The sequence below is a fragment of the Malaya genurostris genome, chromosome 1 (assembly GCF_030247185.1).
Source record: "Malaya genurostris strain Urasoe2022 chromosome 1, Malgen_1.1, whole genome shotgun sequence".
Taxonomy (NCBI): domain Eukaryota; kingdom Metazoa; phylum Arthropoda; class Insecta; order Diptera; family Culicidae; genus Malaya; species Malaya genurostris.
The window spans coordinates 109,116,152-109,135,131 of NC_080570.1; the positions used below are offsets into that span (position 1 = coordinate 109,116,152).

The 18,980-nt window shown below is 35.7% G+C and overlaps 1 protein-coding gene across 1 annotated transcript in view; it reads right to left on the bottom strand.

Annotated features, from left to right (window-relative positions):
* Window positions 1-506: 506 nt before the first annotated feature.
* LOC131425378 (doublesex- and mab-3-related transcription factor A2) overlaps window positions 507-18,980 on the bottom strand; it is a 70,763-nt gene continuing 52,289 nt past the window's right edge. The window contains exons 5-7 of the mRNA XM_058587217.1: window positions 1,669-2,071; window positions 1,474-1,593; window positions 507-1,409 (exon numbers count right to left, since the gene is read on the bottom strand). Of these exons, the coding sequence (XP_058443200.1) occupies window positions 1,124-1,409; window positions 1,474-1,593; window positions 1,669-2,071 (809 nt within the window). The 3' untranslated portion in view covers window positions 507-1,123. The remainder of the gene's footprint in view (window positions 1,410-1,473; window positions 1,594-1,668; window positions 2,072-18,980) is intronic.

An 18,980-nucleotide genomic window follows, 5' to 3' on the forward strand; every position in this document is an offset into this window, starting at 1 on the left:
GCCCACCGCTCGCAATGACATCCTTCGAACTGCGCCCAGGGGTGTCGGCCTTCATTTCACCGAGTAAATAATCACCGACCAGTCAGTCGCAGCACAGAGTGAATGAAGTAATAAACCGTATCTATTTCCCCTGGTTCTCTACACTCTACAATGCAATTCATTTGCTATTATGAGAAATTAATTTGACACATAAAAGCGACAGCAGGCAGCAGATTATTATTAAACATCGTCAGTCGTCAGCGTCGATCCGGAGAGGGGGGAAAAAGAGCGGAAACCCGAAATAACAATAATAATAATAATAATAATAATATTAAGGACACCAAATTCACCCTTTATTCGTTTCCGGTTCGGTGTCCGGGTGTGCGAGAAAGAGAGTGGCTGGAAACCAATGCAATGGGAACTGTATTAAATTTCAAGGAATTCGGCTTGGTGCTCAATTTTTCAGATGATGATGAGGCTGAGCTTCTTCATTTTCTCGAATAAGTGAGTGAAATATTTTGTGGGCATATTTTTCGGGATGATTATGGCACCTTCTTTATTTCACGTTTTGGAGTAGATGTCTTAAGGCTACATATAAGCATATTTTGTTATATTTAATATTCTATTCTGCGTACGGATTATGTCTGCATAAATCGGTATTTTTAGTGCTTCGATATACATAGAGGGCATTTGATTATAGAACGTACTATTTTTGCCTTTGTAGAGTATCAATTTTTGTTGTTTGTCTAAGCTAGTGATATTAGGTTTTTGTGTGACCTCGTGTGTGAAAGTTTTTGTTACTGCCATGTTGCTGACTTTGAAACCATATGCGGATATTTAGAGAGATATCTTCGTGGTGAACGGGGCAGCGAAAGAAAAAAATAAAACAGAATCAGATTATGTACAAAATGAGCTCCGAACATGATTGATCTACATTTAATTTAATTTACGTATTTAAAGGTTCTAAGTGCGAACATGCTTTTTTTGATTTACTTCATATCTATTAATTCTGTACACAACTTTGTGATTCTTGAATTGTTATTAAAAAAATGAAAAAAGTACGATTATTATTGATTATGTTTTTTTTTGTTTTGATCACTTAAAGCTATCGAAATACATTTTTTTACAAATCGATAATCGTGTATTATTCCTGTCCGTCCCCGCAGTTCCCTGCACCGCTCGTGGCAGAAGATGAGGATCCATTTGCATGCCCATTTCCGCCACTTGCATCACACTGTTGTTCCGTGTCCTGCAAAACCGTCGAAAGGTAACCGGTTCCACTGTAAGGAGCGGTTAGGAAGCGTTTTGCATGCGCATGAGCTTGCAAGAAGGAATATCCTCGGCTGACCGCTGGTGCTCCGAACGCTCCCGGTGGCATCAGGGGTGAGAAAGCCGATTTCAGTGGGAACGGAGGTGATGGAGTTGGCACACTGTCGAAATTTAAAAGGTTGTTAACATCATTTGCTATTTGAAAATGGTATGTGGCATACTCACTTCATCGTCGTATGCAGACCGTCATCTCCACAAAGCATGGCTTCCATTGCTTGTACTACGTCCCCTCGGTATCGCTGAAGTAACTGCTCCACTTCGTTCCGACGGCGGTTCGGAAATACTCTGAATACATGAAAAGGAACATCGAGAACGATAAAGTCATGCCCCTGTGAAATAGGAAGATTTGTCTGGGCTCACCTTAGCAAAACATCCACCGGTGACCTTGAAGGATTCGGTGATCCTGTCACTCCCAATCCGTGCTGGTACTGCGGTGTCTGGGTATGATATGGCAGAAAACCTAAGCTGCTGGTCGCACCGCTTCCATTGCCGAGCCCATTGTTTACCGGCGAGTTGCGTTCAGGTGAAACTTTCCGTACACTGCCGGTATCCTTCTTAAGACTGAGATTTTCCGGGGCGACCGAATCGTCCGGGGCCGAATCAACGTCGAGATCGGACTCCGGTGAACTGGGAGGTCCATTGCGGGATGGGGACAATTTCATAGGGAGCGTAAACAGGCCCGCTTTCAGCCTTGGGCTGCTGGGGGAGGACTCCGAGCCGGTATCGTGATCTGTCTCCGTAGATAGACGTTGTCTTTTCGAGCCTGTTGAAGGAATTAGAATGCAATATATTAGCAAAATAAGAATAGGCTTCAGACGGAATAATAACATCGAGGACACAGCAAAAAAAATGAATTTTTAAGGTAAAGTAAATTCACCAAGAATGACGCAGGCACGTGGAAGTACATATTTCAAAACATAAAAATATATCTCAACATTTTATAATCGGGGGTTCGTGAATTGAATCATGACGTATAAAAGTTTACGTTGTTTGTAATTTATTGCGTAAAAAATTTACTTTATTTGGAACATTCAACGCAAAAAAATTCCTTATGAGTATTGTTGGTTATAATGTAATGGATATTCTTGGAACCAAAATTAATTAGTATATGCCCTAGAAGGATGTTCTAAGTAGTTTCGGTATCCAAGATGGGGACCTAATATTTATCGATTTTCGTTACAAATCTTCTCAATACGGGTATTTGATGAGTAGTGATGAGTGACATATCCGGGTGCTTATTAATCAAAACGAAGAATAAGAATGTGAATAAATAAATAGAAAAATTTGTAATGTAACCAATTTGTAACCTTTTTCCTCTTTTATTCATTATTAATCAAAACGAAGAAGAAAAATGTGAATAAATAAATAGAAAAATTTGTAATCTTTTTCCTCTTTTATTCATTTTATTCAGTATTTCTACGGTTTCCAAAATAACTGATAAACCGATAGTTGTCAACATTGATTTGAAAAAACTTTAAACTAACTTGCGTTTACTCGTAAAACCTATCCCGAAAATACTGATATTGTAAAAGGTAAGAACGGTACTCTTGAACTGATATCTGTCACTATCATCTAGCAACATTGTACAACAAAGATTGGATGGCTTACACGGTAAACTGGATGCACCTAGAAATAAATTCTAATGTGGTACTGCGAAAGTGCATACAAAATTAATCTAGAATGCGATTAAAACTACTGGAGGATACGAGCGAATCGCCAACTTATTAATCTTATTTACCCACATCTAGTTAAAAAGTATCTCAATAATCTACCTAGATTCTGAGTTTGTGCCCTTTTTTATCCTGGGTGCATTCAACTTAAAATCTAACAAAAGGGCACAAACTCGGAGTCTAGGTAAATTGTTGAGATATTTAACCAGATTAGCAAAAAAGTTATTTGTTCTTATTTTTCCGTAAGCTTAATCAAATTCTAGAAAATTTTTCAACTAAATTTCTGAGTACAACAGAAGTATTTATTTCTAGGTGCATCTATTGTACCGTGTATGTTGCTGTTGGACAGCTTCAACCAGGCACTGCAAATCACCATGTATTGAGTGTCTGAGAGCCGGTGTGTCAAACCTAAAATTCTCTCAATATTTCGCTCGTCAGGACGCTCATTGATTGCAGAAGCAATTGATATTATATTTATTTATCCTGTCACTACTTAATTACGATGAGATTAAATAATATTCGGGTAGTATAAAAATTTGAATATATTCATTTACTCCAATAAACTTGAAATCCGATGACTTTTTGCATAGAATAATGAACTTTTTCAATTTATGTTTATGTTAGTATTCTCTTTGATTTTTGAACTTTAACAGGGAATAGGAGAATGAGAGAGAAAATAAAAGAAGTCGCCTGTCTTTGACTGAGTATACTTCTACTTGATCATAGAACTATCGAGTATCTCATTTGACAGTCACTTCCATAGTGCAGATTACATTTGATGATGATTTTAGTCAGTCTGTCTAGGTCATTCAGCGTGACTGACAAATTGCCACTCTGCCACCAACTATTAATTAAGTCTGTTTCGAAAATATCCCTTTTGTTGCCGGTTTCGAGAATTATCGATGAATCGGAAGACGCCATTTTGGATTTGGGAACGATTTCAAACTTCCGTTTCCCTAATTATTGTTTCAAAACACATCGCAGAATATACAACACATGCGGAAACTTCTTTTTGCAAAGTTGATGCCTAAAAAAATTTTACGTTATTTGGGATTCACTTCGTAAAAAGAACTACGTAACGAAAAAGTTTTCGTAAACGAAGACTTGAGTTCATTCTGAGTTGCATAAAGAAACCTGACACATTTATGAGGTAAACTGACAAAAGCTTCGACATTCTAGACGAAAAAACTAATCAGCAATAAAAAATATAAGATTTAAAAAAATATTCGACAAATAATGCCCATTACTTGATATGCAATATTATAACAGTTTTAAGAAATTAATGACCACTTTTTTCAACGTATCGGAATCAATTTCTCCAATTTCACGGTGAATGTTTTCCCGCAGATCGTCCAAGGTCCAAGGCTTGTTGACGTAAACTAACGTAAAGTAATAGCCCCTATAAATAGTAAAGTGACCCAAAGTAAAGTAATAGCCTCATAAAATAAACTAAGTGAAGTAATAGCTCCATAAATAGAAGTCACAGCTCGTTATGTCAGGTGATCACGGAGGCCAAGGAAAATCAGTGCTTCTGAAAAAAATGGTTTGCGGAAGTTTTTTATCCAACACTGCCAACGTTTCTCGCGAGGTATGGCACGTGGCGCCATCCTGCTGAAACCACGTACGAGTCTTTTCTTCTTAATGAGAATCATTGGAATGGTGTTTAAAATATGCATTAGATAATTTTTGAAACAATCTTACAAATTTTCGAATTATTTTGATCATATTGATATTTAAATGAACATGTAAATTTAAAAAAAAACCAATCTTTCCCAACAAGGCATCGATGATAACAGTGTCTAGAATAAAAAATGGTTCACGCAACGCAATGATTTATATAATTCAAACATCAGGAAACATTAATATGTGATTATTTCAGAAAGAAATGTTCTACGTTTTGTAATTTTTTCATCAAATAAGTTGAATTTAAAAACGAAACAGTATGGTCATTAATCTTAGCGGGTCCAAATTTTGAAATACGCAGATGTTAATTTTAGTCAGTCCATGTACTGGAGTTGCGCAAAAAAGTTGCCTACGAGAAAACTTCGATGAACTCAGCAGAAGAATATTTTTCAAAGACAGGTTCTCAATCCGGGTTACCATATTTTACCTTGCGGAGAGCATCATTTCCTAAAGATATTTTTCACCATTTTTTTGTGTCCGATACAATTATGACAACCATTCAGGAAAAAAATTGATACGTTGCACAATTGTTATGGTTACTTCTTGTTTGCATGATGATTTGAAAATTTTTAGAAAATTCCTCTAACGGCTAGTACAACATGAACAAGTTGGTGATCTGTTGCACAATTGTTTTAGATATTCTTAAAGTAGTTCTAACCGATTTCAATATGGTTAAGAATCTTTCAAAACTTTTATAGTATAGAAAACAATTCTAAAACATACTCGACTCTTCAGTACATAACAGTTTATGTTATTAATATATTCGATTGCGAATTTTACACCATTTAATAAGAGACAAAATGTTCTCGCCTAACTACTTGGTTTAATGTTCTTATAAACAAGGATGGCTTTTATCGTATCAAGGAACGCTCACTTGCAACTCTTCACACGATTCAATCAGTGCCATCAAAGAGAAACGGATATCATCGCAACAACAAAAAACCGACATGGTTCATTTAACATAGAATAGACACCAGTGTGAGAGCGAATTTCTCTCGATAACCTGTCTGAGAATCAAAAGTTAGCTCGCTGCTGTGGGGATTCTCTCTGAAGCAACAAACGGTAGCTTATTCTCGTTTCGTGAACCGATTCTGTATGGGCAGTGGATAATTGCGATATAATCATTTCACTTTTGCCACTTATTCTAACTATGTGCATGAAACCCTTGTATAAGTTATGTCTATGAAAATGTCTGTGAATTCTCCACACAAGGGTTTTGAAATATTGCAACCTAGTATGAGAATCATCAAGTCGAATCATCGATTCGGTTTTCTGCGATAATTGTCAACTTGCGATTCTCTCTTGGTAAATTCCACACAGCACCAATCATTATCAGACTGTAATTTTTTTTAAGGGCCGTGATGTACTCAGCGTATGAAATCGAGCGAAGAAATGTAGAAAAATTCTCTCGCGGTTCATGCATTGAGAGACTCCAGTGCTTGTAGGATCTTCTACCGGATTGCAAATGTTGTATACAATATTGATAAATATCGAGCAGCTTATGTCAAATTTTCGGCAATCACCAAACACTGCTTATAAATATCCATATCCATTATTAAATTTATAAAAAATTTATACATTATTTATGTTTAATTTTGCAAGATTTTAATATGAAATATGTTAGCCGTTTGACTGGATTCTCTAATATCTGTGCAACATAGTTCGGAGATCTCGTTAAAGCATTTTTGAGTGAAAAACGTGCTTAATCCACCTATCAGTGAGATGATACCTTTTTTTATCAATCCGCATGTGTTTTTTTCATGAATATTCTTCGGTTGTCATGACATTATTTTAATGACCGTCGTTTTAAGCTGCAATTTGACATTTTAATCACTCATTACTCTATCTAAAAAGGTTACAATCGATTAAACTTTTCATGATATGTCGAAGTGAGTTCCACTTTAGAATTTACGGTAATTTAAGGTACTTCCATAGCCGGTATTCAGGAACCAGCATAAATCAAACCGATTCTTATGGCCATATGACGAATAAATTGCAATAGTTTTGAGTCCAACTTTCAAGCTTTTCGGGATTATCATCTTCTATATCGGTTTGAATTTTAAAAATTCATCCTCCTGTAATTCCAGAATCGGAAGTCAGCATTGAATAAAATTAATTAATTTTGTGTGGGACTATAAGTTTATTTTAATTTGAATTTTTTTTTCTGAAATTCGATTTGGCTTTATTTGAGAAAACGATTGAGCTTTGAGAAACGATTCGATACTGGAGCCGGAATTCGAAAATCGGTGTAGCCGAAGTCAGACAAATTCACCTGATTAGTTTACATTTGTTTCAATATGTTTAAAAATCAGTATAGACATCTTTGAGAAATCGTAGTACGAGTTAAATTGTTGGGTGCCTTCCGAATCGAAAACTGAATACCACTAAAACTAAAATAAGTTTATTTGGTTGTCGACTATTCAAATCAGCAAATCTTAGATGATTCTTAGATATCATTTGAATCTTAGATCGGTTCAGCCATCTACGAGGAAAATAAGTTACACAATTTTAATTTTGTTTCACATATCATCCTGTAGTTCCTGAACCAGAAGTCGGATCCAAACATAATTCAGGAACCTTGTTTAGGAGCATACGAATTTTCATATGAATCTGAGTTTGTAGAAAACGGTTGAGTCATCTTCGAAAATAAGGTAAAAAATTGAGTGAAATTATTCATCACATACGCATTTGCTGATCTCGACGAACTGATTCAAATGGTATATGGGTGTTTTGTTCTTCCAGCATTTATTGCTGTAAGCAGTTTAAATCAATATAATTATGAAATTGTTCAGAATTCGGAAGTACTGCCATCTTTCCAATATGTCATATTCGAACGATTATGTTGCCAAAAACGAACCGTGCTAAAATTGGTCCGAGGCAAAATGTCATGAAAAATAATGCTGTTCACAGTCTTTTTGGTACTTAGAAACTATTGTATGTAACAGTATAAAAAATCGTGTTTTACGTTGCTCCCAAGCCTTTCTTTGCCATACAGCGCTCAGAACTTCTACTGCTGGAATATGGGGGAAAAGTCGCTTACACAAAAAATTCGATATCTCCGTTAAAAATGGACGGATTTTAACAATCTATGGCTTGTTGGATAGCTATTACCGTGCGGAATCAAAGTCTGAAAACATATTCTGTTTTCAAGGTCAATTGTGACAGATACTGTCAAAAAACTGAAAATTTTGACATAAAACTTCGTATAACTCAAAAAGTAAACATCCGATCTCAAAACCATTCAATAGCGTTCTGGGTGACGGGGAGACCTTTCATTTGCGACTAGTTTGATCAAAATCGGTCCAGCCATCTCTGAGATCTCGACCTCTTAGTTGACAACACACATACAGACACACACACATACACACACACACACACACACAGACATTTGCTCAGTTCGTCGAGCTGAATCGATTGGTATATGACATTCGGCCCTCCGGGCCTCGGAAAATTTTTCGAAAGTTTGAGCGAATTCTATACCTATTTTTTATATATATAAAAAAAGGTAAAAACTGAAAAAAAAACTTTTGAATGTAAGAACCGGATGAAAACAATTGTTTTGGAAGAACCGGCTTTGTTACTATTCGGGCTTTAAAGTAAAATTGTTTCAATACAGTAAATATTGTTGCTGAAAAAAAAACATGGTCTTATAGTATGCATTTCTATCTCATGCGATGCTGTCGAAAATCTGGAGTTTCTTTTAAATTAATTTCAACACCCAAATATTTTCAGGACTATTTTAATATTCATTTCTACTGTTTTCAAAAATTGTTTCAAGTTCAAAAAATGTGTTTAACTTTATCAAATTCCATTTATCCACATGGCTAAATCAAACCAATCCTGGTTTATTTCTCAGTAACGAGTGGTTCGGAGCTTTTTACCGTTCGCTCAGGATAGAAATATCATGCACAGAGTTACAATTTGTCAGTCATGTCAAATGACCTTGACAGACTTACTAAAATCATCGTCAACTGTAATCGGTACGGTGAAAGAGACTGTCAAATGAGATACTCGATAGTTCTATGACCAAGTAGAAGTATACTCAGTCAAAGACAGGCGGCTTTTTTGTTTTCTCTCTCATTTTCCTATTCTCTTTTGAAGTAAAAAAATCAATAAGAGTACTATAATAAACATAACTTTTGTATAAAATGTTCAAATCGACGAATGTAACAATGAGAGATTCTCTTTGTTTACTTTCTCTTTCGATTATTACGGTACTCTTCGCAATCCTTCTCTCCAATTATTGACCGATAATAATAACTAAAGCTATCATCTTTTAATCTGCACTGAATAAAATAAACAGATGGAACATTTCGCAGTGATCGAAAGAGAAAGTAAACAAAGAGAATCACTCATTGTTACATTCGTCGTTTTAAACATTTTATACAGAAATGGTAAAGTCCATCGTTCTTTGCAAAAAGTCATCGGACTTCGGAGTTTATTGGTGTAAATGAATATAATTGTTATTGTTCGTGTTTAGATATCTGTCCGTCGCGATGTTTGTAAAGCTACTTTCTAGGCATATCTGCTTCAATAACGAAGTGGGATTTTCAGCTGGAACATTTTTTTTCAATAATCCTGTCCATAATTTTGACTCAAGTTAAACAGAAGATTATTGTTTTTTTGAAATAGGAGGTTGAATCAAAACAGTCATATTTTAGCTTGAAATAAACATAAATGATGACTAAAAGTCCACTAAATGTTTTTCTTATTTTCAACAAGCTCAATTTCTCTGCGTGTACTATATTTTATTATAGAATAATATAATAAAAATTTTTTTTTGGTCACCCTCACAAAAACAAGAGATATCTTTGTGGTCACTTTGTACTCGCTCGCAGAATATGTAACAGAAAATCTTCTAAAACAATGCTCATCGCTTCAGTAACCATTTTCAAAAGCCATACAAACATGTTACCTAACCAGAAGAAACAAGCTCGGGATGGCAACAAGGAACCGAAGACTGCCTTCGATGATAATCTTCTCAGTACTAGTCACATTCAATCCACGCGGGCTTCCCATTCACTGAAGTCTGAAGTTGATAAACCCAGTCAATGTTTAATCACAATCAAAACCGACTTGTGTACAAATAAACAAAATTAATATTATCTCCATACCAGCAGCCCCTACTACTCCTGCCGGCAATGCAAACTATGGCAACTTTTAGCAAAGAAGATCAAGTACCAGAGCACCCTTCAGCACCGTTGTTCCGGTTCCTCGACCACGAATGCGTTCGAATCTAATCTGTTTTCCCACTCCGCCGGCCGGAGTGGAAACGGTTACCATAGGATTGTCGCACTCCTCACCGGCAGCCGCAGACTAGAGTGGAAAGGGGAAGATTGCCGCGGAATTGTACTGTTCAAGTTTAAATTCAATTTTCTATTGTTGAAAGTTATTAAAATCTAACCCGATTTTGTGCGAGAACCACCGCATAGGTCGTCTGAGTGCCTGCTAGTATTCGTCCTAGTATTGTACATCCATACTGTATCTGGGCTGTCCATCGAATAGAATGGCACATGTAAGTATATAATAAAAGGTATACCACCCCAGTCTGTAACGTGCCATGGAAATCCCTTTCCAGGATATTTTTCACTTGGTACATACATGCAACACATAACAATTGTAACTCATCCGATGTATGATAAAGGCAAAGTCCACCGAATAACGGGAGTCACACATTCCTGACCAATATGAATGCGCTCAGCGAATTTGGAAATATAAGTCCTTTTTACTGTTGATCACACTTAAAACTGTTTACACTTCATTATTATTGATGGTTGAAACGATAAAATAGATATTGGATTTTGAAGATTCAGTTTAAGTACATTTCAAACTAAAATTAGATTGCTCAAAACTGCGTCTCTTCCGACGGCTAATCGACAATTCAACCCATTCGACAAACAGCTACCGGCTAACTTGCTTTCGATCAAACAGCTTTCGGTGAAATAATGCGCTCTTGGATCTACAACCATGAATATATGGTAGTCCTTTACATGTGTACCTGTGATAGGAAGAATCAAGCGGAGAATATTTGAAAGATTTGCTTAAGATGCCATTAGTGTATTTCAGACATTCAAGGAAAACGTGTACACACTTAGGAAAAATCATGTAAAAACTTCTGAGACCGACTTATTTGAGCGTCAAAAATGGTATATTTTTATGGATGATTCATGCATTTCAATATATTTTTACGTGTGCAAACATGTATGTTAACTAGGTATGGTTGCTATAGATTTGAAAATTCGTATAAAATCTAATTATTTGATGAATAACGTTTAAATGATTTGCGTCATAGATTTAGCACATCTACGCCACCTGTAAATTTCTTTTTTCTAAAACTTCAATTTACGCAACTTTTTTTATGCGCTTTATTTGAAAAAAAAAAAGGTTTTTGCATAATGGTGGAAATTTCAATTTATATGTATATGCAAAACAACCTGCCTTCAGGGAATTGAATATTGTTAATAAGTATATGAATAGAATAATACTAGATTGTTAAGTTTCGAAGAATCTAAATAAGGTCTTGGGCATCCAAGAATTCTCTTGGAAACAGATATTGTATATAATCACTTAACGGGTTACTTTTTTATGTCTATTGAGTGTGGTATGTAATCGTAGGACTAATTACAGAAAATTGCCATATTGTGATAAGATTTGTAGAAAAATTCGCTCATCCAAAACCTCCTCGGAACAAGCCTTACCCGAGTTTATTGTTTGTGGTCTATACTTTTTGTGTTTCAATCAATTTATGGAATCATTGCGACGGATTTTTAGGAACTGCTGGTTCATTCAAATATTACTTGGAGTGCAGGCCTTAAGATCTACCTGTGTAACATAGTGCAGTGACGAACTTATCGTCCTCGGTCCACATTCGTGATACCACATGCGATCAATAGAATAATTGTGATTGTTCTGGGCCATCCAAAACCTACCTGTAGTTCAGGCCTTAAGAATAAGGGCAATAACGAACTTATCGTTCTCGGTCCATATTAGTGTTATCACGTACGAGAAAAGAACAAAATACCCAAGTAAGCAGTATATAGCTCTACGATTATGAACAGCAATGGAAAATTATACATAAACTACTGAATGCTCGTGTAGATCTTAAGACCTGTATTCACTGAAGTTCTTGGATAACTGGGAATGTTCCGAGAAAAGATCAAAATACACAAGTAAACAGTTTGTAGCTCTACGACTATGAGTAGCATTCCAAAACTATACATAGAGCTGAATGCTCCTATAGATCTTAAGATCTGTTTTCACTGAAGTTCTTGGACGACTGGGAACCTACTTAAAACAGCTATAAATAGACAAGTAAGCAATACGTAGCTCTAAAAGTATGAACCACAAACAAAAAATGCATTAGCCGTTGTAGTTCTTGCTGTGACACAGTGTAGTCCCTAAGGACAATACTCCAAGTAGTTCTTGGATCGTGGAACATCTCTTAAGTATTTCCATAGGCTCAGAACATTCTCAGAAGGTCATCAGGCGCTAAAGCATCGGGCGTAGTAGCATTGTTCGTATTATTTACACTTAAATCAAACGAAATTTGAAAAACTTTTTTTACGCGAAAAACTTGAAATAACGCGATGTTTTATTCAGTTTACGCGAAATTTTATTTACGCACCCCCGGCTCTGCGGGTAAATTGAGGTTCCAGTGTACTGTGTAATAAAAATCGACTAATCTTTGCATAAGTTTAGCAGTTATTTTAGAATCGTTTTTTATTAGATATTTGAAGAAAATGCATTCAAAACCAGGTAATCAACGAAGAATTCTGTAATTTGATTCTTTTCGGATTAACCAGCTTTTGATGAGAATTTGTGATAGTTCTCAAAAACTTGATCTGAAATATTAGACAATAAAACAGTCATTTGAATTCGTTTTGTATGGTACACCCATACTTGTGGCTACTCAGTGGCACAAAATGGTGTTTTAATCAAAATTGGGTAGAGCCCTGTCAAATTGACTGATACACTCAGAATCCAGTTTACCTTCTTTTGAGAAGAAATCGCTCATTGTCGAGCTCTTCTATGAGCTACCCAGAATTAGATCGTTATCTACTTAAACTTTGACTTGAGGTAAAGAACAATGCCAAAGTTGCCATAACAACTTTTTGGGCAATCTTGCATTTACCTAAATATTGAGGTCATCACTCGTTACCTATAAATGCAGAGATGCACTTCAGTTGATTTTGGGTAGCTTTCGATATGTACGATATCTGATGAAAGTGTTACTGACTTTAAGTGGCATCCGTCATACATCGGCAAACGTTTTCTTTCTATGACGACTCAATTTTTAGGTAGGTATGGTTTTTGCAAAATTGAGTATCTTCTACTCTACTATCTATGCCTACCCAAAAATTTAAAGGATGTATAAAGAAAAAGTCGGTCGATGTGCGACGGATGTCAATCAAAGTCAATGACATCAATTTGATTGGGTTCCACCCAATGGTGAGTAAAACACCATTTTGTATCAGTGAGTAGCCACAAGCAGTGCAGTAAAACTTCATTCAGTTCAATTGAAACCGAATGTGAAACACAATGACAATCTCTCTACTGCAGTAAACTTCACACTCTGACACACACAACGTTCGCTGACGTACCGAACGGGCAGCATTTAGTTCTTCAATCGGTTCTCTTCAAAACAAAACTCAGTTTAACCACCGTCAGTTGATCTCTTGAACTAACAATATAACTCTTTCAATAGTGTGAGAGCGGCCTTCAAATGAGGTTCATGTAAACATTCGAATTGGTTCACGATAATAGATGAAATACAAACCATATAGCTGAAATATCAATTATAGAATACACATAAATTGATAGTTTCTTCCTTCAGTTTTCATTTTCAATACTTTACTTCATTTATAATTCTATTCATTCGAACTTGCTCACTACCAACAGCGAAGACAATGAAGCAGCTTGAAGGTGAGCAAGCAAAACTTCTAATGACTAGGTACGATTATTCAACTGACTATGAATTCTGGGAAAATGGCAGCAAAAGTCATATGAATCGATATGCTGACGGTCAGTGGCCATAAATTTCATTTTCATCATGTATTATTCGAAAGAAACTGAAATTTTACCGCACTGACAATTGCTGTAAATCAAACCTTCGAGAAAAATCTGTTTTGATTATAAATATATTCTCAAAATTGATTTCCTCTGAAGAGTGGAATAATGAAGTATTCTTATCAGATTTCTGATAAGAATGGAAATGGAGAGAGAAAAAATTGCTTTTATCCATCTTGTGGATAAACTACCAGTAAGTTAAGAAATTATTGTTTAATTTCAGATTTCAAAACTCTTTACCGTATCACTCCTGAACCGGAAAACGGATTCGTTAAAAATTTCATTGCAAACTAGTGTACATTAATACATTCGATTAAGCCTTCCCTGAGAAATCAAAATGAGTTCCGTTTCCCAGTTTCTTCTAGATTCCACCATTTCCTGTACTTCCAGAATTGAAAATTGGGGATCGGCATTGTCAAAGCCGATTCTTTAGACCAGTGGCTCCCAGCCTTATATTGCGATCAGATATGAAATCGTTATCATAACAGTCTTTTGCGGACCACCACGTTTAAAATTATTTTTGTGGCAGAAAATATATTTACACTATGTTTTGGAAATTAAAAAGTATCAATAAAAATGACATATAAGTTTGAGAAAACGGTGTATGATTACTACATTCACAAAAAAAATACAACTACAAGTACTACTAGAAACAATTGCTGTAAAAAATAGGTTGGGAATAGATGCTTTAGACCGGAATATTTTGCTAACTAATTTTGAAGAATCGGACACCCTGTAATTCCGGAAACAGAAGTCAGATCTGAATGAAATTCAGAATTTTTTTTATGGGATTTTAGGTCTTTCATCAATTATGGTTTTTGGTTTGTAGTAATCTATTTAGTCATCTCCGAGAAACGCTCATGCACAAAAATATCACATAAATACCTGACATTTTAGGAAATTGAGAACAGCATCCATTATAACTAAGTTTTTACCCGAGTTTTCTATACCGTTGTGTATCTCCAGCCTTCAGCTACAATTTCCAATTTGTGGTTTGGAAAAATAATTTCTTTCAAAAAATGTTTTTTTTTCTTTCAAGAAATGGTTTTCAAAACCATTTTTTACCTATATAAGTGGTGATTGCAACAACGGTGTATGACCAGGACTGTAGATCTAACAAGAGACAAGTCCAATTCAGACAGTGAGCAGTCGATTCTAGTTATTTTCAAAAATCTATTCTAAAAATCCTAAATAATTCCACTGCGAAAACAATTCGAACTTTTTTTTGTAAAAGTTTAAAACCAAAATCGTCATCAGTGTAGCGACCAATACTGTTTCGAAAGTTTGCTTTCAGTCGCCACCGCATCCCGCAACGTCAACTTGAGTATTCAAATTAGACTTAGTTAACACAACAGATGGAGACTGCGGTTCAAGTACGTTTCATAATGGTGAAGACATCAATCGTCGCCCAAATTTCCAAGCAACTACACATCATTGGAACGCGTTATTTTTTCTTCTTGTTTTCGCGCTCAAAAATGTGCAATCATTATCCGAAGAGCAAACAAAGTAAGTAGAAGTACAAAACGTCGAGTGACTGTTAAAACAGTGTACAAAAATGTCAGCCGAATCAATGTCAGGTGTTCAGCACCGAAAGAAGTCACTAAAAAGCTCATCTAAAACGCGTGTCCACATTGAGCGAACGTGGGCAGCAACCACTTGTCTAATGAAATAATGCGATAAAAGATCTTCCACATAGATCATCAAATAAGCTGGCATTTAACGATATTCAAGTGGGTACAGACACTGAGATGGGGGGAAATCCTTACGAGTGGTAAATGTTATTCTTTTTCGAAAAAAAATGTTTACTTGTTCACTGGATCATGGTTTTCAGCTTCCGTTCATCGGTTACGATATTGACCTTGGAAGCTTCACAATCTTCCATCAGAATTAATTTCGAAATGGCTAATAATAATCAGTTATATCAACTTTGTGATTCTATTTATTTAATGGCAGACACTGACAGTCATCAAGATGAAAATCTGCCAGGCACGTTCAAGCGGATTTGTAGGATCAGTATCCGTTTCATTATCAATATAATATAATGGTTTTTAGTGCATTTCTAACAAGTATCAAAAACAAGTAAGTAAAAAATGTATAGATTAGTTTCACAAAATTATTACTTTCTCCAGTGAGCTAGTAAGTAAGTAATGTCGTTTTTGCTTGCGAAAACTTAAACTGATCCAGGGTAGTTTCAGTGCGTTGGTTTCGTACTTAGCAACGGGGATCTGAGCAAATCTGATACAAAAACAAGGTTCGAAACTGACTCGAATTTGAGTCCAACAACCATCGTGAAAGAATGATAAATAAATTCATTAATTTATTTACAATAAAAAAAAGTTCCGAGTGACAAAGTAACCGCTTTTAATACTCTCAACTTGCACCTATCGTTCTCGCCATTTCCTCAGTGGGAAACAGTTGCCAGGGCATGCAAATAACGCGGGCACTCGAACATACTCAGGTAAATTTTATTCCGCAACTGTCACATAGCTCTGAACGCAAATGTTTACCGGGCTCTTATATCCACTGACATCTACTTGTAGAATGCGCTTCACTGCGAACCAACAGCCAACACCAGAGTCGGGTTCACACGTAACTATTGACAACCGTACACAAGTTTCAATTTTATAACAATGACCGCGCGAATACACTCTCGATGGTGTGACGTCGGCGGAACAATCTTAGCTGTCCGGTTTGAAGAGTGGATCAGAGATTCATTTTTTTTATTGAAGTAGAATTTAATTTGAATAGAAGTGAGCAAGTCGCATATTCTACACTTTTTCTCATTGCTTGCATACCTACCCAAAAATAGAGTAGATTTATAAAGTAAAAAAGTTGGCCGAAAGGTGACGCACGTCAGTAAAAGTCAGTGACACTTTCATGAAATATTATATTCATCACTACCCAATTTTGGGTGAAACACCACTGAGTATTACTACTAGTGAGTAAGAGTGTAGTACGCTTGGCAACTGTTATTTCCTTAAACCAACCAAACTACCGAATGTCTTCCGGTACTTTATTGAAAAGAAACTGTTTTTGACAAGTTTTGACTAAAAATCTCTTGATGCCAATGCTTGATTGATTTTCCATAATTATCAAAAGCTGTCAATTATGCCTCCTCGGTGAGAATACCTACAGTAGCAACACTACATCTATTTCAGTGTATAAATGTGGTACTTTGATGAGATCAATGGGGCATGGGACCTGGAAGGATTCGAAGTGTCAGTAGGATCGTAGTACTAGCCCTGCAATGATTCCGAACGTTAAGAAACAGAAAGAAGTTAATGTCAAGACATTGCTTCATGAGTTCTATCAATATTATTCATAGCCTTGGACACCAAATTTTTTTTCTATAATATCGTCGTGTTGCATTTGATCTCGTTTTACCAAAAGTTAAATACTTTGATGTGACAAAACAAAACTTATCATTTGAGTAGGACCCTTCGACGAGCCCGGTTCACGGGCAGTTACAGTCTTGAAGCAAAACAACAAGCGTCTACTCGCTACATGCGTATAATTATACCAATACTTGTTTATGTTAGAAGAATATCAAGTTTCTGTATGAACGATATTGAGCCGCACATCCAGTATTTGCAAAATTAGAGAGTAAAAATTAGTTAGAATCATTGCTTAGAATTTATTTAGTTTTTATTGCCTCATGCCATGAAGCATTAAAGTCAATTGAAGCAAAAAATCTTGTATTGAATGCAAACATATGTTTGCTTCCTCTTCAACTTGTATTGTTTTCATAGCATTTTGCCGGAGTTAGTCGACGCTTATTAACGAAGAGTCAATAACATGACATTATCAGTGAGCCTCCTGGTTCAGGAGTACTGACCCAACAAAATACATAAGTTCTAAGATATAGATCCGTAGAGAAAGCAGAACCCCGTAGGTATGCTTCAGCGTTGAAAATTTTCATTAAGGTTTGTCGGAAACACCAACCTTTTGTGGACATGTATCAAACGTAGCAAACAAATCATCAGTGGCGCTCGTCGTGAAAAGAAATCTCTATTCACGAACGAAAGTGGAAGTTTGAAAAAAAAACTTTTGCTATGCATATTATTATAAATACTTCTTGAACGCACTTGATGAGTAATTGAAGTCTCTTACTTCCTACAATTCTATCATTACACGGAGAAAAATCCATTGCCGGTACCATGATTAATGTCTATCATGAATAATAAGTTATGATTTCATGAGCAAAATGATTAATATCATGAACAACAACACATCTTCCATGGAAATTTTTGTGATATCAATCATTTTGCATATGAAATTTCAGACATAGTTCATAATTTTATGATTAAAAAATCATGGTACCGACAATAAATTTTTATCCGTGTAGCTTAAGAATCCTGGATAGTGTGTCGCAAATATTTGCCTATTTTTCAAATTCAAATCTGTTGATGAGAGAGTTTGAAAATGTCATGTCATAATGATCGGTCGTGTCACGTACACAACCATGTAATTTTTTCCCGAAATTACACTAGATCTCGACATTTCGTGCATTTCTAAGATGAAATAAGAAAATTACCGACGAGTATTGAGCGCAGGATTTTTCTCTCAAACACGCCGAGAACTCGAATATTATCAGGTAGTATCAACGACGTCCATAGAGAAAGTTTTGTACGTGTCTGCAAGCTACGGGATTTCAGTAAGTTATGGAGTCCCCATTAGCAGCCCAACTAGGCTTTTTTACCTCACGACTAATATAATCATCGTATGTCACTAGTGTTCTAAGACTTGTCGACAACCTAGAATTTCTACCTCGGATCCAACACCATTTGGGCTTCTCTTTCAAAAGGAACAAGAGCCTCTTCCACAGCTCAACGATCAAAACCAATAATATCAATGCTGTCCGTTTTCAACAACCCGAGTCTCCGTACTACAGCTTCGAGTACTATATTAAATAATAAAATATATCAAAAAAACGAAACCCTCACAACATTTAAATCAATAGTAATATGAAATGCATATCAGTTGAATCTAAAACTTGATTGAAAAACAATAGTCGATGTAAAATTAAATTGGAATGCATTGTTTTATTTTAATGGATAAAATTACATTTTTCAAATAAAGCTTAGTTTTGCTTCTAAAGTATACAGACAAATGAAGAACTGTAAAGTAATTTTATATTCATTTTCTTGCTTCACATATGTGCATGAAATAAGCTGTAAATTTACAAAATATTTTCATCTGTGCTACTTTAATCCACGAAAGCATCGAATGTCATATTAGCTATCTTGACCGAAG